The sequence below is a fragment of the Prunus avium genome, chromosome 7 (genome assembly GCF_965620075.1).
Source record: "Prunus avium chromosome 7, drPruAviu1.hap1.1, whole genome shotgun sequence".
Taxonomy (NCBI): Eukaryota; Viridiplantae; Streptophyta; class Magnoliopsida; order Rosales; family Rosaceae; genus Prunus; species Prunus avium.
Window position 1 is genome coordinate 21,656,030 of NC_142290.1, and position 19,652 is coordinate 21,675,681.

General features: G+C 36.6%; 2 protein-coding genes across 2 annotated transcripts; both read left to right on the forward strand.

Annotated features, from left to right (window-relative positions):
• The first annotated feature begins 653 nt into the window (after positions 1-653).
• On the forward strand, positions 654-2,814 carry LOC110748768 (uncharacterized). The gene is given in 3 exon segments (XM_021948718.2): positions 654-853; positions 1,003-1,324; positions 1,326-2,814. Coding segments are annotated over 3 exon segments (1,461 nt in total). The 5' UTR covers positions 654-740; the 3' UTR covers positions 2,352-2,814.
• A 7,693-nt stretch (positions 2,815-10,507) lies between these two features.
• SIB2 (VQ motif-containing protein) lies at positions 10,508-11,351 on the forward strand. Its single transcript, XM_021948746.2, has one exon. The coding sequence runs from the start codon at positions 10,678-10,680 to the stop codon at positions 11,161-11,163; it is 486 nt and encodes a 161-aa protein (XP_021804438.1). The 5' UTR covers positions 10,508-10,677; the 3' UTR covers positions 11,164-11,351.
• The last annotated feature ends 8,301 nt before the right edge of the window (positions 11,352-19,652 follow it).

A 19,652-nucleotide genomic window follows, 5' to 3' on the forward strand; every position in this document is an offset into this window, starting at 1 on the left:
AAGGCTTAAGGGATAAGTCCAACATGACTCATCCTTTGGCAACACGTCGCTTAGAGATTAACTCAAATCTCGGAGATATCCTCGTTAACTGCAACAACAATAATTAAGGGGATTACATTCACCCACTATGGGTAAAAATCTCACACGTTCCAAGTCAAAACACCTAATTGACTTGACATACGTGCACATCAAAGTCAAATACATAGCTTCTGACGACAATAAATCAGTTTCAAAGGATCCTGTATAAATCCCTTACCATATTTGGAAAGAGATAACTGCTCTTAAGTCTAATTAACCCTACTTAATTCGCACAACGATATTAACTTAGGTTTCAGAGGCCCTTTAGCTCATACCACAATGGTGTACTTAAGGGCTCACAACCTTCTCCCTTTTCTTTCTCAAGGTCGATGAATTCATTCCCCGCAAAAAGTACTTTATCAACTAGCTTCTAATAGTACATATTTTCTACTATGTTGAAATATATCCAAGTTCGAATGCTCTTCTCACTTTCATTAAAAAAGAAAAAAACACGTCTTTTTATTTGGACGAATAAAAAATAAAAAAACACATCTTTTGCATTATGCTCATGTGTCATTTTACATACAATAATTGTAAATTAAATTGACTGAACTTAGAAAATAATAATAATAATAATAAACTGGTCAAGTCACTAAACTGTCCAGCTTCTTCCCTCGCTGTTTGTAGAGCAAAACCCTAATAAAAGCCATTCGACAGAAGTGATGGTCGCCAATTTTTGTTTGGGATTATTGATGAATGAATATAATTCCAGCTACAGCTACAGGAGCATCAATTTTGTAAGAGGTTGGCGGTGGGCTCGTTATGCTGCTCTCTGGTAAGTTTCAATTCCCACAACTTGGCTTTCATTTATTTCTATGGTCATGATTGATTTGTACTGTAAAACCCTAGAATTTCACTCTTAGATTGTAGAAATGTGTGAGTCTCAGTTACCCATTTGTGTTTTTGTTTGTTTTTCCTTCATAGTGCACCGCATTTTCGAAGACCATTTTCATCAAAAACGTTGTTAGAATCTGGAAAAGATAAAGCAGAAGAACAAGAACGTTCTTTTACAGTGTCTTATCTCGTTAGTTCATGTGGGTTCTCTTCAGAAAATGCTCTGTCATTGTCTAAGAAAGTAAACTTTGAAAACCCAGAAAGACCAGATTCTGTCCTTGATCTTCTCAGAGAATATGGATTTGCTGATTCCCAAATCTCCAAACTTGTTCATAAAGTCCCAAAGCTGCTTTTGTCTGATTCTAAGAAGAGACTCTTGCCCAAACTTGAATTTTTGCGTTCTATAGGCCTTTCTGGTTAGTTCATGTGGGTTCTCTTCAGAAAATGCTCTGTCATTGTCTAAGAAAGTAAACTTTGAAAACCCAGAAAGACCAGATTCTGTCCTTGATCTTCTCAGAGAATATGGATTTGCTGATTCCCAAATCTCCAAACTTGTTCATAAAGTCCCAAAGCTGCTTTTGTCTGATTCTAAGAAGAGACTCTTGCCCAAACTTGAATTTTTGCGTTCTATAGGCCTTTCTGGTGAAAGCCTCGCTCACACCATCTGTACAAACCCTGTTTTCTTGACAGCAAGCTTGGAGAACACTCTCATCCCTGGTTATAATTTCTTCAAAAGAGAACTCCTCAGTGATGAAAAAATTGTAAACGTTATAAAACGCTCATTATGGGGTATTTTAGGTAATAGGGCGCAAAGCATTGTTGCTCAAAATCTCAGAGTCTTGAGATCACTTGAAGTGCCACAATCCTCTATCTCTGTACTGGTGAGCTGTCACCCTGGCGTGGTATGCCAAAAACCGGAGGTCTTCAACAAAGATGTGGAGGAGGTTATCCGTTTGGGATTCAACCCTATGACATTAGCATTTGTCAATGGACTCCAAGTGATTTCGAAAATGACTAAATCGACATGGGAACACAAAATGGAGGTTTACAGGAGGTGGGGCTGGACTGAAGATGAGATCTTGTTGGCTTTTAGAAAGAAACCCACTTGTATGTATTTGTCAGAAAAGAATATTGTAAGTAAAATGGATTTTCTTGTAAACAAGATGGGGTGGCAGCCTGCAGATCTGGCCAGAGTTCCTGGGGTTCTAACTCTTAGTCTAGAGCAGAGAATCATTCCAAGGTGTTCTGTCATTAGAGTTCTGATGGCAAAGGGCTTGCTGAAGAAAAAGTTTACCCTATCTTCATTGTTGGTTAGCGTTGACAGTTCCTTTATTAGTAGGTTTGTGGTAAACTATCAAGAAACTGTGCCTCAACTGTTGGATATCTTTCAAGGGAAATTGAGTCTTCAAGAACTTGACTTTCAATTTGAGGAAAAATGAATGCCGAAAAACTTGTAGAATCAAACACTACTAGTTCATTGGCGCCTTCAGGAAATTGGCCTTTTGAGGAAAAATGAGGACCAAAAAATTGTAGCATCAAGCACAAATACATTTATGCACAATTCCCCTTGTTCGCTGCTAATTTAAGCACGTCGATGCTCAATTGTTTTTACTTTCAGAAACTCCACAGGTATGTTCCATTGTCTGCATTCAGTTTATAAATATGTATGCATGTGTGTATATGTGTGTGTTGCTTTGATCACATGAAACTCCACAGATTTGTTCCATTGTCTGCTTAATCCTCTTGCAGGATCAGATAACTTGGTTCCCGCTTTTTTTCCTTAACATCTGATTCTGCACATGTGATTTCTTTCCATTTTCTTTTTATTTTATCCATGATCTGGGTTTAGATTTTCTAGCATGATTTTTTCTTTGACTGAAAGAAAGGGTCCATTGCAGACAATTGTTTGACAGAAGGACAGATTGAAATTATTATTTTTGGTTACACCTGCAATATGGCTAAACACTACAGTAGATACATTTATGGCATTTTCGCTATTTGCTTTATGTGGTTATAAATTTTCCTTGTGTCTACTGTGCATATTGGAGTGCTTAGGTGGCTTTTTTTTTTCCCCTTATTTAAATTACTGGTACAAATGGATGAATCAGTGTGGGGTTTGAATGAGAAGAAACAAACTACCGATTACGGATTAGTAAACATGCCAGAAGTGTAGGGTTAATGTCACTTTCGCCGGCTGGTGTTTTCACCTAATTTCGCGTTACCTCTTGATGTTTAAAAAGTTTCGATGTGGTTGTTGAAGTTATAATTTAGTTACAATTTACCATCTCCAGCCGCGGTAATTCCAGTTATTGCAGTTAAAAAACTCATAATTAGACCTTGGGTTGGGTCCATCTCTTGTGGATTTCCTTGCCTTGGGCCTTGGCATTTAGGTCGCGCCTTTGTTAGAAACAAGCGAGGCTATGGAATGTGGAGCCCACTTGAGTTGCGGATGTGCACACCTAGTTATGACACGTGGAGGGGTTTTACTGCCAAAATGTGTTAATGTGTTTTTTTTTTCTTTTGTCAAATGCCACGTGGAAAAGGCCCAAGTGGACAATAGGTTTCTAAACTTGGGCTTGTTTGGGCTTGTTCATTGGGCGCAACTAAAACAAAAACTTCGTACTCACAACCTAACCATGGTTTACGTTTCCTAATGAGTATGGGGCTTTGTTCAATCCTCTAACGAGGATGGTTTCAAGATTAGTAAAGAGAGGGTTGTAATGAAGGGTTATATTGGGGTTATAATGAGGGGGACCTGAATAGCCACCCGATCAATTGCAGAGTTATTATTAGACGGCAGGATTAGACAACACAAACCACTTATTATAGAAGCTCTCCAATGATGGAAATGTATGCATACCGAAACAAACCAACAAACGAAACTTACCTGGGTCTGCAAGAATGATGATACAAAACATCATGAGAGAGAAAAAGTAGGATGTAGGACTCTTAACCATGGCTTTGCAAACTTGAGAAAAATAAGTAATGACAACTAGAATATTTATAAGGTTCCCTTGTAATAATACTTCACTAATAAGCTTATTATTTTACCTCCACAAAGGGAAAATGTTTCGAAGTTTGTAAAGCTACCTCTAAAAGTAATAAATTCATAGAATTTAAATAGAATTTAGGGTTATGAATAATTCAGTATATTTCTATTCTTCTCATAAGGAGGTATTTATAGTGATGCAAATACAAGCTTTTCTAAGAAGTAATTACAATAAGGAAAAAGGAAATAAATACAATCCCGGTCAAACCGGTATTCCTATAATTACAAATCAATTATAATAAAGGTAATTATCCATAATTCCTATTGTGATTCAGTGATTCATGCCAACACTCCCCCTCAATATGGTGCATAGATGTCGCGATGCCCAACTTGACAAGTAAAATTGTAAAGGCTTGATTTGATACGGCCTAGGTCAACATATCCGTCAATTGTTCAGTAGTCTTAATATACAGAACTTCAATAATCTTCTCTTCCAATTTCTCATAAATAAAGTTTCGATCAATCTCTACATGTTTCGTTCTATCATGTTGAACTGGATTTTCAACAATCTTAATTGCTGACTAATTATCACAATACAACTTCATAGCATCCTCAGTAGGAAAACCCAACTCCCCCATAAGCCTTTTCAACCATAGCAGTTCACAAATACCTTTCACCATAGCCCGATACTTGGCTTCTCCACTCGACGAAGAGACAACCTTATGCTTTTTACTCCTCCAAGTAACCAAGTTACCTCCTTCAAACGTGAAATAACCAGATGTCAATCTCATCTTATCCCCCTTTCCTGCCCAGTTTGAGTCTGTAAGTATGCCTTGGTTCTGATGGTGAAAGTAGTCAATCTCCCATTAAACTTTTTTTTAAAAAACTAAAATTAATATTTTCTTTTCTTTTATGATTTATTGACACTTTTTAATTGATGTGGCTGTCCACTTCATATGCCACATAAGGTGGTATACAAATGTGGTAAGAGTAGCAATACTGTTTTTAGTTACCAATAATGCTAGTCTTATAACATTTTTATACCACAATTTCGAGTAATTTTTGGGTGTTCCGGGTACACCACGTGGCTGGTGTACAATCCAATAGACGGAGAACATATGGAATATTTCCAATACAGCCAGCCACATGTCATAAAAAGAAATGCAGTAAGTTGGAAAATAATTTCACATGTCCTCCGTCTATTGGATGGTACACCAGACACGTGGTGTACCCGGAACATATAAAAATTTCTCCACAATTTCATAGCACCTTATGTGGCAACTAAGGTGGCTATGCCACGTAATTTAATGTAATGAGCTATATATCTTTTAATTGTGTATATATATAATTAAAGCACATAAATGGTGTAAACAATGACCATCTTTGTATCTTGCCCTTTTGCTTTCCAAATTAGGCTATTGAGATTTTTCTTTACTTTTTTTTTAATTTTTTTTTTTTAGTACAAGTGATAGTCTAAACTACAAGGAATGAGGGTTTTTAACACACACAACTAAGATGCAATGGAGGTTCGAACCCGAGATCTCTGGTCTGCAAGTCAAGACTCTTTTCCATTAAGTTAGACCTCGTTGGCCATTTTTATTTTAATATCTAAACAATCAAAGCATTGAAAATTCAAGACCTCTTCATTTAAAAAAATAAAATAAATAAATAAATAAAAGATCTCTTTAAAGCACATTCTGAACCCATCCACATCTATGATGTTCAGGCTAATCCGACGAACTTGGATGTAGCACCCATCCACATCTATGGTGTTCAGGCTAATCTGACGAACTTTGCTGTAGCACCCATCCACATCTATGATGTTTTGGCTTTTATTGTTTGTTGCTTCCTTTGTCTTTTTTATCCCAATAAGTCCACCCAATTTGGGAAAGCTGCAAAATAATTAAAATTGAAGCAGACACATTGAACAAAAACTGCTGCCGTGAGGAATCCAACTAGGGACGACGGGAATGGTGGGCAAGAGACACAGAATTTCAAATTAATAATTTTATTTGAAAAAATAAATAACTTCATTGTTTTCAGCATTTATGCTCTTATAACAAAAGATATTAAATGAGGTGGCATAGTCACCTCCACTGCTATATAAAGTGATATGAAATTGTGGTATAAATAGTCGTAATAAGTCAAAAAAAAATTACAACCTAATTTAGCTAAAGCAGTTGTAAACTATTACCCATACCTAAATAAAACACCAATTCTTTTACGAGAAGCAAACCCTTTCCCCCGAAAGAAATTCCTAGCCATATTACTAAATTTCTTTGTTACTTTCATGACAAGGAAAATAAGGAATTGCATAGATAATTAGGTATTCCAAAAATATTTGAATTGATTAAAAAAAATTTCCCGGCTCTAGAAAGTAAATTTATTTTCAACCCATTTAATTTTTTCTCAACCCGAGCGAGTAAATTCTCTAGTATTGATTGAATCATTCCAACGAATAATCCTAAATATTTTTCTATTGAATATTTATAAGATATTGAAGAATATTCGATAAATATTATTATTTTTGCCTATTGATAGACGCAAACAAAATAAACAATAGACTTGTGAAAATTCACGTTTTGGAGAAATTATAGAATATTACAGTAGTACGGTCACGTGATACATCTTGCATACGTGTTATAATATGGATGGATGATAGGGTTTATTTTCCCCCTTTTTAGGGAATAATATTTATAAATATCCACTTATATTATAACACGTGTACAAGATATACCAATTTGTTTTCTTTTTTTATATTTATATTTTATTTTTAGAATTAAGAAAATATAACATGGGTAGTTATGTTCCATAAAAGTAGGACCTATTATTTGATTTTGTTTTTCATTTTCATTTTTTTTAATATGAAAAAATGTGAATTTACCATATTATCCTCATTTAATTAATAATTTCAATTCTTAATGTTTGAATTAACCAAGGGTATTTTCTAGTATATAATACTGATTATGACGAAGTGCAAGTATGAGGGCACTTTGGCAGCAAGTTCTGTGGAATGAGGCTTCATTTTGTTTTTTTCTGCCCTGGTCCAAAACGACGTCATTTTGGCTAGGGACTTGAAAAAAAAATGCATGATGTGCTGCGTGCAGCAACCCAGCAACACAACAAACAAAAAGGAATTTGCCCGAGGCATTTCCTTGAGAATTTTGTGGGCACTTCCATGGTAGAGTAGAGGTGCATATTTTGCCACCTCCAAAGCGTTTTCCGACAAAGGGAGGTGCTGGTGCACCTCCTTGTGCCTCTGTGGGTCCGCCACTGAATGGATTACCTTACCTAATGCCCTAAATTGACCATCATCATTAAGGTGAACAGAAAAAGAAGTTTTAGTTACACAACATATAATCCAATTAATCTAACAATTATGAAAACCAAATTTTTGAAGAAGAAGATGGTGGCCCATTGGAGCTTCAAATGTTTAAAGCTTGAACTAAGGGTGTATTGTTGCCTATGATTGAATTGGATTGAATAACTCACTAGATTCAAGGTATGAAGGAGATTTTGTCCAATGCAAAGGTAAAAAGATGAATTAGTCATGAAGGAAAACTTATCCATCAACAACTTATTATTAATCCCTTCTAATCTTCACAAAATGAAAAATCTGTCAACGCTACCTTTATTTCTTACTTCAGCATATATTGAATCTCATGAGTTATTCATTTCAATTCAACCTTAAGCACCAAACACGGCGTAAAGGAAAAAGCAACCACATAAGGTATGGTTGAAATTTGTGTAAGATTCTAAGCCCTGGATGATAGTCTTATATTGTTGAGAGTGAACTGAACTTAGTTTAGGGATTATGACAGCAGAGAAAGGGGTTTGTTGCGGCATGTGGGTGGTGATTGTGGTTGGGCTTAGGCGGTTTATAATTTTTTAAAATTATTTTTATAAACTTTGTGAAATATAGTGATTAAATTAGCTAAATTTGAAACGCAATGATAAATTATATTTCGGGCATAAATACATCGACCAAAAAGGTATTGAACTCACCCAAAAAAACACAGCCAATAGTATGTCTGCAGATATTTGAAATTTGACTTGAGGCTCATAATATTCAGGAGGTCATTTCATTCGGTACTTAATGAAATTATTATGAGGAGTGAGGACCATGCACAAGTGGTTGACACTGAGCAAAGTGGTAGGGGGGAAGAACTGCAATTAAAGAAAGGGAAACTCGTTTGGCTTTTTCTAGGAAAAATACAAGATTTGGAAACCCCCAAAAAGCCATGGATTTTAACCTTTTCTGCTTTTCACATTCATATATACTTCTTTTAAGGGGCATTTCCTATAAATAGAAATTCCATATTGTGTTCCATGTATGGTGTCAAATTGATGAGTGCAGGATAACAAATAAAGCATATTGTACAATAAGGCAGTGATTTTCACACTCCACTTTTTATTCTCATGCACTCTTTCATCCTTTTAAAAGTATTTAATATCATTTTCTTGTTTACATTCTCAATTATGCTTTTTTTATATTTATTTTAAAATTAATCGTTTTTACGTTGACCGAGTTATTGCAGTGAGACGTGAGACTACCATCGGACTCAAGGGTGTGGCTAGGTAATTTTTATGCACTCACAAGTAGAGTGCATAAGGATAACATAGGAGTGTACCAATGGGGTATTAGTTGGATTGGTTCATGCCTTTGGTTTAATCTCAAATGGACGAGAAAACTCTCATGCAATAAGGATAACACTTTTTGCTATCTCCGGCCAATAACGTAATGACACGTATGATAACTTTTCCGCATATCATTATATTATTGGCCGAAGATAGTAATACATTATTATCCCCATAAGTAATTTTTTCCTAAGTAGACGTGGGTTCAAGTTCCTATTGTACACGTGTGTGTGATTTTCCCTTCTCATTCCTAACTTTCACAAAAACAAAAAAGTAAAAGGATAACAAAGGAGTGTTAAAGTTTATTGAAAATTAAAGGATAAGATTGGTAAGACAAGCTACAAAAACAATTAATTCGAGTTTGGTGGTCTAGGGGAGTCTTCATTTATTAACTGTATCTGGTTAGAAAACAGAAAATTTGAGTTTGTAGAAATTTATAATTAGATAAATTTATTTCGAGCGTGAACTTTATCGAATCTCAGAATTAGAAATTATGAGATTGGTTAAATTAATGAAGTGTGAATTCTTTTTTTCCCATTGGAGCTTGGCTAAAGTTGAGCATTATGGATGAGAAACCATCTCATTCATTGCAATTGCAAGCCTTAGGGCGAGTTAGGAGGCCCCCCACCCTTCTTGTCCCCCATGCTTTTAATTCCTTCTACTATACGGCAGATGATATCTTTTTACTGTAGAGCGGCGGCTTTTTAGTTTGTATATGCAACTTGGCTTCACACTCAATAATGAAACATCACTTTAAAAAAAAAAAAACCAAAAAAAGAAACCCAACTCTAAATAATTATGTTTAATCTATATCCATCAACAGTCACAATCACTTCACACCAGTGGCGAAGCCATAGAAGTGCAAGGAGGTACAATACAGCTGCACCCTTTATTAGTGCACCCATGAAGGTAAAGGCAAGGCCTTAGAGGTGTCAGAATTTGCTCTTTTATTAGAGGTGTCAGAATTTGCCCCTTTATTAGTGTCTACCAACTCTTCGAGTAAACACCTCATCAAATATCTTCTTTTGTTGTGTGCAATGCACTTATATATATAGTCACTATCAGTTGAGGGATTTCTCAAATAGTGTTATTTGAGGGATTGAGCGCTTAGTCATTGGATCTCGAAATATTATCAATTATGATTTGTTTGTTTAATTGATAATTTGATGTGCATTTTGATTAGATTAATTGATATTAATTTTCGTTAGATTTATTGATATTGATTTTTGTTATATTGAAAATCCTTTAATGAAGGGGGCGATAAACACACACACCCATGCAACTCACACACACCCATACAACTCACACACACATGCACATATTAGGTCTCGAACTCAAGACCAACTTGAGGAGAGCCAATTGCTCCAAACCACTAGACTAATGAGAGGCATCGATAAACTTTTAGCCTTTTTAATTTTGACAATTCCCTGAAAAATTCGTGGATCCACTATTGCTTCACTCTAGCTCTTGGCTTAATGGTGAAAAATAATGGAAGTTTGAATTTTCATTTTCTCTATAAAAAAAATTATAATAATAAGTAAAGAAAACACCAAAATTTTGAAATCACATGACGAACATTGGATCAGTACCTCGAGCCAACTCGGCAGGTTCTGGAAGCCGAGCCGAGTGAAGCCGACGGACCAGTGCAAAATCTGCTGGTTATTAACTCTTACTCATGTGACGTCATCGTGTCAGGAGTCGATGACGTCATGACGTCTAACCGAGGATTTGGATGATGCCACGTGGTCGAATTATTGGCACACTAATAGCACCGAAGTCACGCTCAAGTACACGTTTCCCACGCTCTTATAAGCGCGTGTTGTTGTTACATTTCCCAAGGCATCTGTGAGAAAATTGTTTCAAACGCGCATGGGGCGATTGGGTTAAGTACCGATTTGGCACCCCTATGATTTTTTGGGTTAGTTTCCAATTGAATACATCCATCAAAACGTCCACTTGATTTTTATTTTAATTTTCCTTTTAATTTTCCTTCACTTTCTCTCTATTTATCCATCCAAACACTTTCTTTCCGGGAAAGTTCAGGAAAATAATAACTTTCTTAGCCCCCCCTCATCATAACCACCAACTCGTTACACAAAAAAAACCATTTTGAGCTGAAGCCCTTTTGTCCACTAGAAATGAACAACAATTCCACCCAACTAAGCAATGGCCACGGCAGCCAAATTTCCAAGCCCAACAAAAAAAGCAAAACCAAGAAGCAGGGGATCAAAGTGGTCTACATCTCCAACCCAATGAAGGTGAGGACGAGTGCCTCAGAATTCAGGGCTCTGGTTCAAGAGCTCACTGGCCAAGACTCTGAGCTCCCGGACCCAGCTAGGTTTTTGGAGCACTCATCTGCAGAAGACAGCAATTCGACGGCCCAGATTGGTGGAGAGCATCATCATCATCACCATCATCATCTTCTTCATCATCATGATGCATTGGATCTAGTGGTGCCTGATGCTGCTTCTCCTCCTGCTCAAGAGCAGCCTGCTGAGAGTTCAAGCTCAAACGTGAACACCCAATATCATGATGATGAGCTTTATGATGAACTTTTTGTGCCTGAAATGATGGATAGCTTTGGGGGGTTTTTGCCCTCCAGCGTCTTGTATGGATCCTCTTAACTGCTCCTTTTGCTTAATGTTGATGTGTGTGCTTCAAAATTAAGCCACCCATATGCAATGTAATTTGGTAAGTTTTCTTTTTCTTTTTCTTTTTCTTTTAATGGATTTACTAAGCTTATTTATAACTCTTGTGCTGCTTGTTGAATCTTAATTCTGCTAATTAATTATTTAATTCTCTCTCATATATATATAGTTCTACCTGTCTTCTTTTTGTAATTAAATCTAAATATATCCATGTATATGTTGATAATGATAGTTTGTGGGATTTTCTTAGAAATTTAAACAAAAGAACTAGGGGTTCAATCAATCACTTAGCTAGGTCTCAAATAAAAGCTTCACAGCCCTTCCAGTGCTGGCATGAAGATCAACACTGGAACGAACTCACTCAGATATACATACATACATACATACATATATATATATATATATATATATATATATATATATATATATATGTATGTATATATATACAGTGCTTGGCTACTTGCATTCGTGTGGTGATGGATATAAAGGTACTTACCATATATATTTGTCCTTTACATATACTTTCCAAGGGTTCCTTTTCTACTTTTGGCTTCTTGTGCGATGATATGGTTTATCAGCCTTAATCAATCCTTTTTTATTTATGTACTATAAGGATGTTTTACATCATGAGCAGGAACCATAAAATTGATGCACCAACGACCACGCATGAAAGAAAATGTCTCTCTAATTAATCAGCCGACAAGACAACAACTAATTTTTGAATTAAAAGGTTTGTCATCACGTCGAATTCAGTTCATGGATTTATAACACATACTTAGATTAGATATGGACCAAGGGTAACAATCGCGATAATTAGACGAGAGTCGTGTCTGATGTGACTATGAGACAAAATCAAACACAGGTATCATGCCCAAAAAATATCAAAAATTCCTCTTCGTCATGCCTTTTCTCCGCAAATTGTTACCATTTTCTTGTTCCAACTGAGTTCATAGACGTGTATTAGAAAACGAAGCATGAAGAGAGAGAGAGAGGTTGTTCTCTACCTTGTGCCCCAAGATGCAAACATATAAGATTCTGCCCTAGGGAGGATATTATTAAGAGTAATGCTATTTAGACACACAACATTAACCACTTTAGCTAACCACCTTATGTGGCAATTGATGTGTCATGCCAAGTCAATTAATGAATGTCGCCATGTCAATAAAAGAACAAATTAAAAAACCCTTGCGTTCCTAGTAAGTGGCCTCATGGCAACATTCATTAATTGACATGGCATGACACATTAGTTGCCACATAAGGTGGTCAGCTAAGGTGGTCAATGTTGTGTGTCTAAATAGCGGTTTAGGATTTAGGGTTAATAAGGATTTCTCCAAATAGCATTACTCTATTATTAACACAGAGATTTCTCCATTGGATGGAAGCGTAATCAACTTGAATTTCAAGTAATAATGGTAATTCTCATAAGGTTAATAAGGATTTATTTCATCTTTATTCTCACTTTCATGGAAGTTTTGCACATATCAATAATCCAATTGCATTTTCTTTGAAAAAACTGAATCCAGCTATTAGAAGACAAATTGATTATAGAAGGCTGCGGCGGTTTAATTACAAGATATTAGATAATTTACTTTCTATTTCTGTTAGAATAATTTGGTTTACTAATGCGAAGCCTTGGGGCGTTGTTCTATAGGCTTAAACCTATATAGAATCCTAGAAAGGAATGCTTAAAATAGAGAATGCATGCAAGCATGAGAGAGAGAGAGAGAGAGAGAGAGAGCTTTTCAAATCCGAGGGGAAACAATGTTCTTTGATTTTTGCCAGATGTATGTCAATCTGCTCATGTTCATTTATGAAAGAGAACTGCATCAACTTCAAAAAAATAGGCACACACTGAAATAAACCAGAAATTTCTCTAAGCATGTGATAATAAACCAAAAAATTAGTACAATCCTCTTCGCCTCCCAAGGCATTTCGACGTGAGAGTTGGCATATATTAGCGCAATTATGCTCATTTTAGAGCATTTACGTCATTTTTAAGGTCTGTCGTTGTTTTGATTTTGGGCTTTATCTGCATTTCTTTTGGGCTCTAGCTCTCAAACTTTGGACCTTTATGAGTACTGTCTTAAGGGGAGCTTATTCAAGCAAATATTTCTTCAATACGTAAGAGTTAGGTTATCTTGTAAAACTCTTTGTAAATTGAATATCTAAGACTTTTTATCTAGATTGACCTTAGGCCCCTTCATGCATTCATGTCATATATGAAAAATTGTTTTATGCAAAAATATTGGCAAGTATGAAAAATGGTTTTTCGGAATAATCATTTTCTCAAGATAATTTTTGGTAGCTTTTATTCCTTACACATCAAATAAGAAAACTTGATTTTATGGGATTTTAGTATGAAGTATATATTGACTTAATGGGCCATCAATTTTAGCCTAAATCGTATTTTGCACTAAAACCGATTTTTCAAGTATTTTTATTTGGATCCAAATGGGGGGTACTTCCTTATGTACAATGTCATTGTTTTGACATTAGGAAAATAAAAACAAAGGAAGCACTGAGTGAAAGCAGAGTACGTCTGGCTACTATGTTGTGCCCTCTGGAGCATTTCATCAAGCAATTTGTGGGCAATTTGCAAGGGTTAACATCTTCACCTCCAATGGTGGATTCCAGACTTGAAAGGTCAATTGACCCCTCTTGCCCCTATGTGGATTCGGCCTTGCACACACACACACACACACACAATATACATACATGTGAAAAAAGTTTGGGGGCCATGTACCACTCACACCCCAGGGTCAGGAGAAACACTTGTGTGGAACTAGGATATCACTATTTTGTTATCCCTATCTAATTACAGTGTCAAGTGAAAAAGTTATCACTCGTTACATATCCTAATTGATCGTATTTGGCTAGAAAAAAGAAAATCTGAGTTTGTAGAAATTGATAATTAGATAAATTTGTTTTGAGCGTGAACTTTGTTGTATCTCATAATTAGAAATTATAGAAATTATGGGATTGGCTAAATTAATGAAGTGTCAATATATTTAATTTTTTTTCCATTGGAGCTTGGCTAAAGTTGAGCATTGTGGATGAGAAACCATCTCATTCATTGGAATTGCAAGCCTTAGGACGAGTTAGGAGGCACCCCACCCTTCTTGTCGCCATGTCTTCTCGGTATTTAATTCCTTCCACTATACGGCAGATGATATCTTTTTTCTGTAGAGCGGCGGCTTCTTAGTCTGTCTATGCAACTTGGCTTCACACACAATATTGAAACATCACTTAAAACATGAAAAAGAAGAACCAACTCTAAATAATTTGCTTCCCTCGACTGTTAATTTATGTGCAATATATATCCATCAATAGTCACAATCACTTCACACTAATGGCGAAGCCATAGACATGCAAGGACGTGCAATGTAGCTGCACCCTCTCTTTGTTGAAAAAAGCCTTGGAGGTGTTGGAATTTGCCCATTTACTAGGGCCCACCAACTGTTCGAGTAAACGTCTCATCAAACATCTTCATTTGTTGTGCACAATGCGTTTATATATAGGGAGCTTCAATTGATGGATCCCTCAAATAATTTGAGGGACACTCTTATAGGGCCCACTCCATATTATATTTCACTAATCCAAACCATCTATTTTGTAGATACTCATTCAAAGATCATCTCTACAAAAAATCACTTCAATCCGATATCATTTGACCACTCAATTGAATTATTGAAAATTTAGTACACTTTCTTGAAGCACCGTGTTCATTGATTGTGTAAGACACAATTGGACAATAATTGGATATCGAAATGGTTTTCGATTGGTCTAGTTTTTTGCAAGGATGATCTATGAATGCAGACTTATAAAATAGATGATTTGAATCGTTGAAAAAAAATTCGTAGGGTACCCTTGAGGGATGGGCGCTCAGTCGTTGGATCTCGAGGTATGATTAATTATGATTTATTTGTTTAATTGATAATTTTATATGCATTTTGATTAAATTAATTGATATTAATTTTTATTAGATGAATTTATATTGATTTTCGTTATATTGAAAATCCTTAAATGAAGGGGGCGATAAACTCACACACCCATACAACTCACACACAAAAGCACATATCAGGCCTTGAACCCAAGACCAACTTGGGGGGAACCAATTGCCCCAAACCACTACACCAGTGAGGTACTTATTAGCCCTTTTCAATTTTGACCTTATACTGAAAAAGTGGTGGATTCGCCATTGCTTCACACTCTAGGCTGGTTTTGGTTGTGCCATCATGTTGTTGTTTGGTCATGGTATATTTACTGTTCATTAGTGCATTGGGGCCATGGAATAACTAGGTAGTGCTCTCTATGTCATGTCATTAAGAAAGATTAGAGGCGGTTGTTATTTCTTTTGTTTAGTTTTATTAGTTTTGGTCTAGTTTGTTCAGTCAAATCTAGAAATTTTATGAGTTGTCTATGTTGTTTTTCTCTCATAATTCCAGAAACTTGGTTAAGTTTGTTAAGTGTTAGTAGTCTCTTTAAGAGAGTCATGCCGATGTAAACCTTGAGTCCAACAATAGAAAGGGGTATAGAAAAGTTATTTTTGAGAGTAATTCTCTCCGAATCATTTCCGTTGTTGACTCAGGTTACTTGGAAAGATTTTACCTATAGCTCCCTTTACAGTCTTTGTCATTTGTACTGCTGATCAAATGAATTTCTCTCACCTTTACTCTCACCTTTATAAAAAATAAAATTAAAATAAAAGGCAAAGTTGCAGCTATCTACGGGTACACTAGGAAGTATGTTGCGCATTCAACATATATATATATATATATATATATATATATATATATATATATATATTATATATGTGAAAAAAGTTTGGGGCCTTGTGTTGTGGCACCATTCACAACTTAGGCTTTGAGAAACACTTGTGTTGAACGAGGATAGTACTGTTTTGCTATTCTTAGCCAATCACGATGCCAAGTGGAAAAATTATCATTCGTGACATACCGTGATTGACCGAAGATAGCAAAATAGTACCATCCTCATCTCACACAAGTATATATAGGCTAGGTGGTAGCCATATGGCCTTTCTCCATTGCGAATTACATTGATGCGGATTCAATACAAATTTCTATTTTGATCCGTTAGATGGCTTGAGCGGTGGAGATTTAACACAACAAACAAGACATAAAATAAAAAAACAAAAAAAAACCCATATCTGACTTTGCACCGCCATTTGAGAACAGAGAAACAAGATACCACTCATCCCATGCTTTCTCTTTCTCATTTCATCTCCTCAATGTTCGATTTTTTTCATCTCTCTTTTTTAGTTAAAATATATCAATGGAGGAGGTATGGCAAATGGGGCATGGACTATCTTACCCATTGTGATTGCAATTAGAAGGGTTGGCTTCCTTGTTTGATTCACTGGAGTGGAGATGGATCCCTTGTGAACAAAATCATGCAGCTCGAATTGGTCTCGGAGCAGTGGTTGTGCAAACTGATCAGCAAAAGACCACTATTCTTCCCCGTGCTTTTCTGAGTTCTCTTCCCACCTGAAGGGTTTCCCCAAGCTTTACTCCATACCAATAGCTCAAAGAACATAAATTTAGAACCAAAATATATCACACCAGACTAAATTGAAGTGCAATCGCTGACAGCAAACAAAAGCTTCTCCACAAACAAAAGCTTCTCCAGACTAAATTGACTCTCTCTATTTGTTGTGTTAAATCTCCACCGCCCAAGTCATCTAACGGATCAAAATAGAGAGAGTAATGCTATTTGGACACACAACATTGACACACTTAGTGACACCTGCTGATGTGTCAATGTATCATTTGCTCTTCTTTTCTCTTCGTTTTCTGTTCAGTGAATGATACATTGACACATCAGCGGGTGTCAACTAAGTGTGTCAATGTTGTGTGTCCAAATAGCATTACTCAAATAGAAATCCATATTGAATCCGCATCGATGTAATTCGCAATGGAGAAAGGCCCGTAGCCATATTTCTCTTTAAAGAAAGACGCCTCAAGTTTCAGTTTCCCTATAATACTTAACTAATCATTATATAAACAATACTTAACTAATCATTATATAAACAACAAAAACTGATAAATTGTATTCGATAAATTCAAGGTTTGACATGATGAAAACCCATTAAATCAAATTAGATATCCCAAAAGAGAAGGGTTAAATCCTAAAACTTATGATTGAACAAAAAAAAAAGTGTTTTTTTTAAGTTTTAATGTAGTTTTCAGATCGACGGAGGAACCAAACCATGTCACGTTTGGATGAAGTATATGCATCGCCCATGTTTGCAACAGTTTTTCTTCTTATTATTTTCTAAGCTGTCCACGCAGATCAAATTTCTATATTCATGTTTGTTGTTCTATATGATTACAGAGAGACAGAATACATATGTTTTTATATTATTTTGTTTGGGAGATGTAGTGGTACTTTTTTTCCTAGACTGGATTTTCTTCCTATGGGTGTTTTTTTATGACAAATATTTAAAAAGGCCAAATTGTCGGCCTCCGTTTGTTGTAAACCCTTCTTGTTTGTAGTTGACAGTTATGAATGAAGTCTTCTATTTTGATTATATAAAAAAAATTAGTAGTGGTTTAGCATATATGTCAAGTCACGATTTATTAAGGGGGATGTATAACAAATTATCAGTTGTTTGGAATAACAAATTAAGGGGATGTATTTAATTAAGATTTTAAATGATTTCAAATGAGTTTTAAAGTTGATGGAGTTTAATTGAGTTTGACTGTATTTCACAAACTCCACATAAATTTTGACTGAATTCGTGTATAAATTTTAATTGAGTTTTTAAGACTATTATTATTGATTTTAATGGATTTCATAGCACTCAAAAAACAAAATATTTGTAAAACCAATAATGCAATTATTTAAGAAATTTAAAAAAAAAACCTTTGTGGCAATGGCGGTAGTGGTGGTGGCGGTGGGGTGGCGGCGTTGGTGACAGTGGCGGTGGTGGTCGTGGCAGTGAGGGTGGTGGTGGAGCTAGTGGCGCTAGGGGTGGGGGCGGTGGTGCTGGTGACATTGGTGGGGGTGGTGGTGCTGATGATTGTGCCTGTGTCGATGGTGATATCCATAACAAGATGGTGGTAGTAGAGGTGGTGAGGTGGAGGCAACGATGGTGGGGTTGGTGGTGCTAGTGATTGTGGCTGTGGCGGTGGTGATAGCCATAACAAGATGGTTGTAGTAGAGGTGGTTAAATAATATTTTGACAATAACAATAATATATCCATCAAAATCTCTTGGCGAAAGTAAAGGTTTGTCATGGCCTAGAATTAGTTTAGAATCAAATGAAATCCGCCACTTTTTGTATTTCCTTAAAAATCAATGAGTTTTTGAATACACTCAAACTTTTATTGAGTCTTTTAAAATCATGATTGAATACATCAAAATTTGGATGGAGTTTAAAATGTCTAGATTGAATACACCTAGAATTTGTTAGACTTTTATAAAATCATGATTGAATACACCTTGTTGGCGCTAAATCTTGAATAGATAGAGATGAGTGCAACTTACAAGTGGGATGGACGATCAAGAGATCGATTGGGTGTTGGATGCCGATTCTTCCTGTCCTTGGATGCTGATCCTGAATAGAAGATAAGCGAAGCTCGTAAAGTCTATGGAACCGGTGTGGAACCAGCCTAAGACCCTCCGATGCTCGAGTAAGATTGTTTTTAAGAGCTCTTGCTGTTGACTATATAGTAGTATAAAAGTCAAGCTGAAAAGTCTTACCCCTGTATTGTAGTGGGAGGGGCATACTTATAGAGGGCATTTAGTATGCTTGTGGTGTTCATTTCCGATGTGGGACTCGTGGGAGGGCCCTGTGAGGTTGACACGAGTCCTTAGATATTTCAGGCGGGTGCTTCGAGGTTGATTCTGCAGAATCGGTAGGGGATACCGATTGTAGGCTGTGTTGGGCCCTGTAATGATCTTTTGCTGCTTTGAGACAATATCATCAGTAGCCTATGCCGATTGTCCGAGGCCTTGGGTGCTTGGGCGAGTTTATGAGATCCACGTGTCGTTGTACGAGTGGAGGGTCAGATATGGTACAAACAGTAGTCCCCCAAGTTGCCGATTGAGAAGCTTCTCGGTTGGGGACTTGAATCTGTCCTCGGCATTCTGACCCGGACACAATGGTCCCATAATTGCCGATGGTGGTATGTAGTCCCCCAAGTGCCCAAGGGAGTGAGCTTGGATAGGAGACGGCATGATGTGCCGGTTGTTGCAAAGGGGCGAGTGAAAACTCATGAATATGCGGCTGCCGTTCGGCACGAGAGGTGAGTGAGAACTCATCAATGTGCGCCTGCCGTTCGGCACGAGAGGTGAGTGAGAACTCATCAATGTGCGCCTGCCGTTCGGCACGAGAGGTGAGTGAGAACTCATCAATGTGCGCCTGCCGTTGGTTAGTGGAGTTGTGCTCGAAGGTGGCTAGATCTGCCACGTTCGGGAAGTTGAAGCGTCTCCGAGGATTGGAA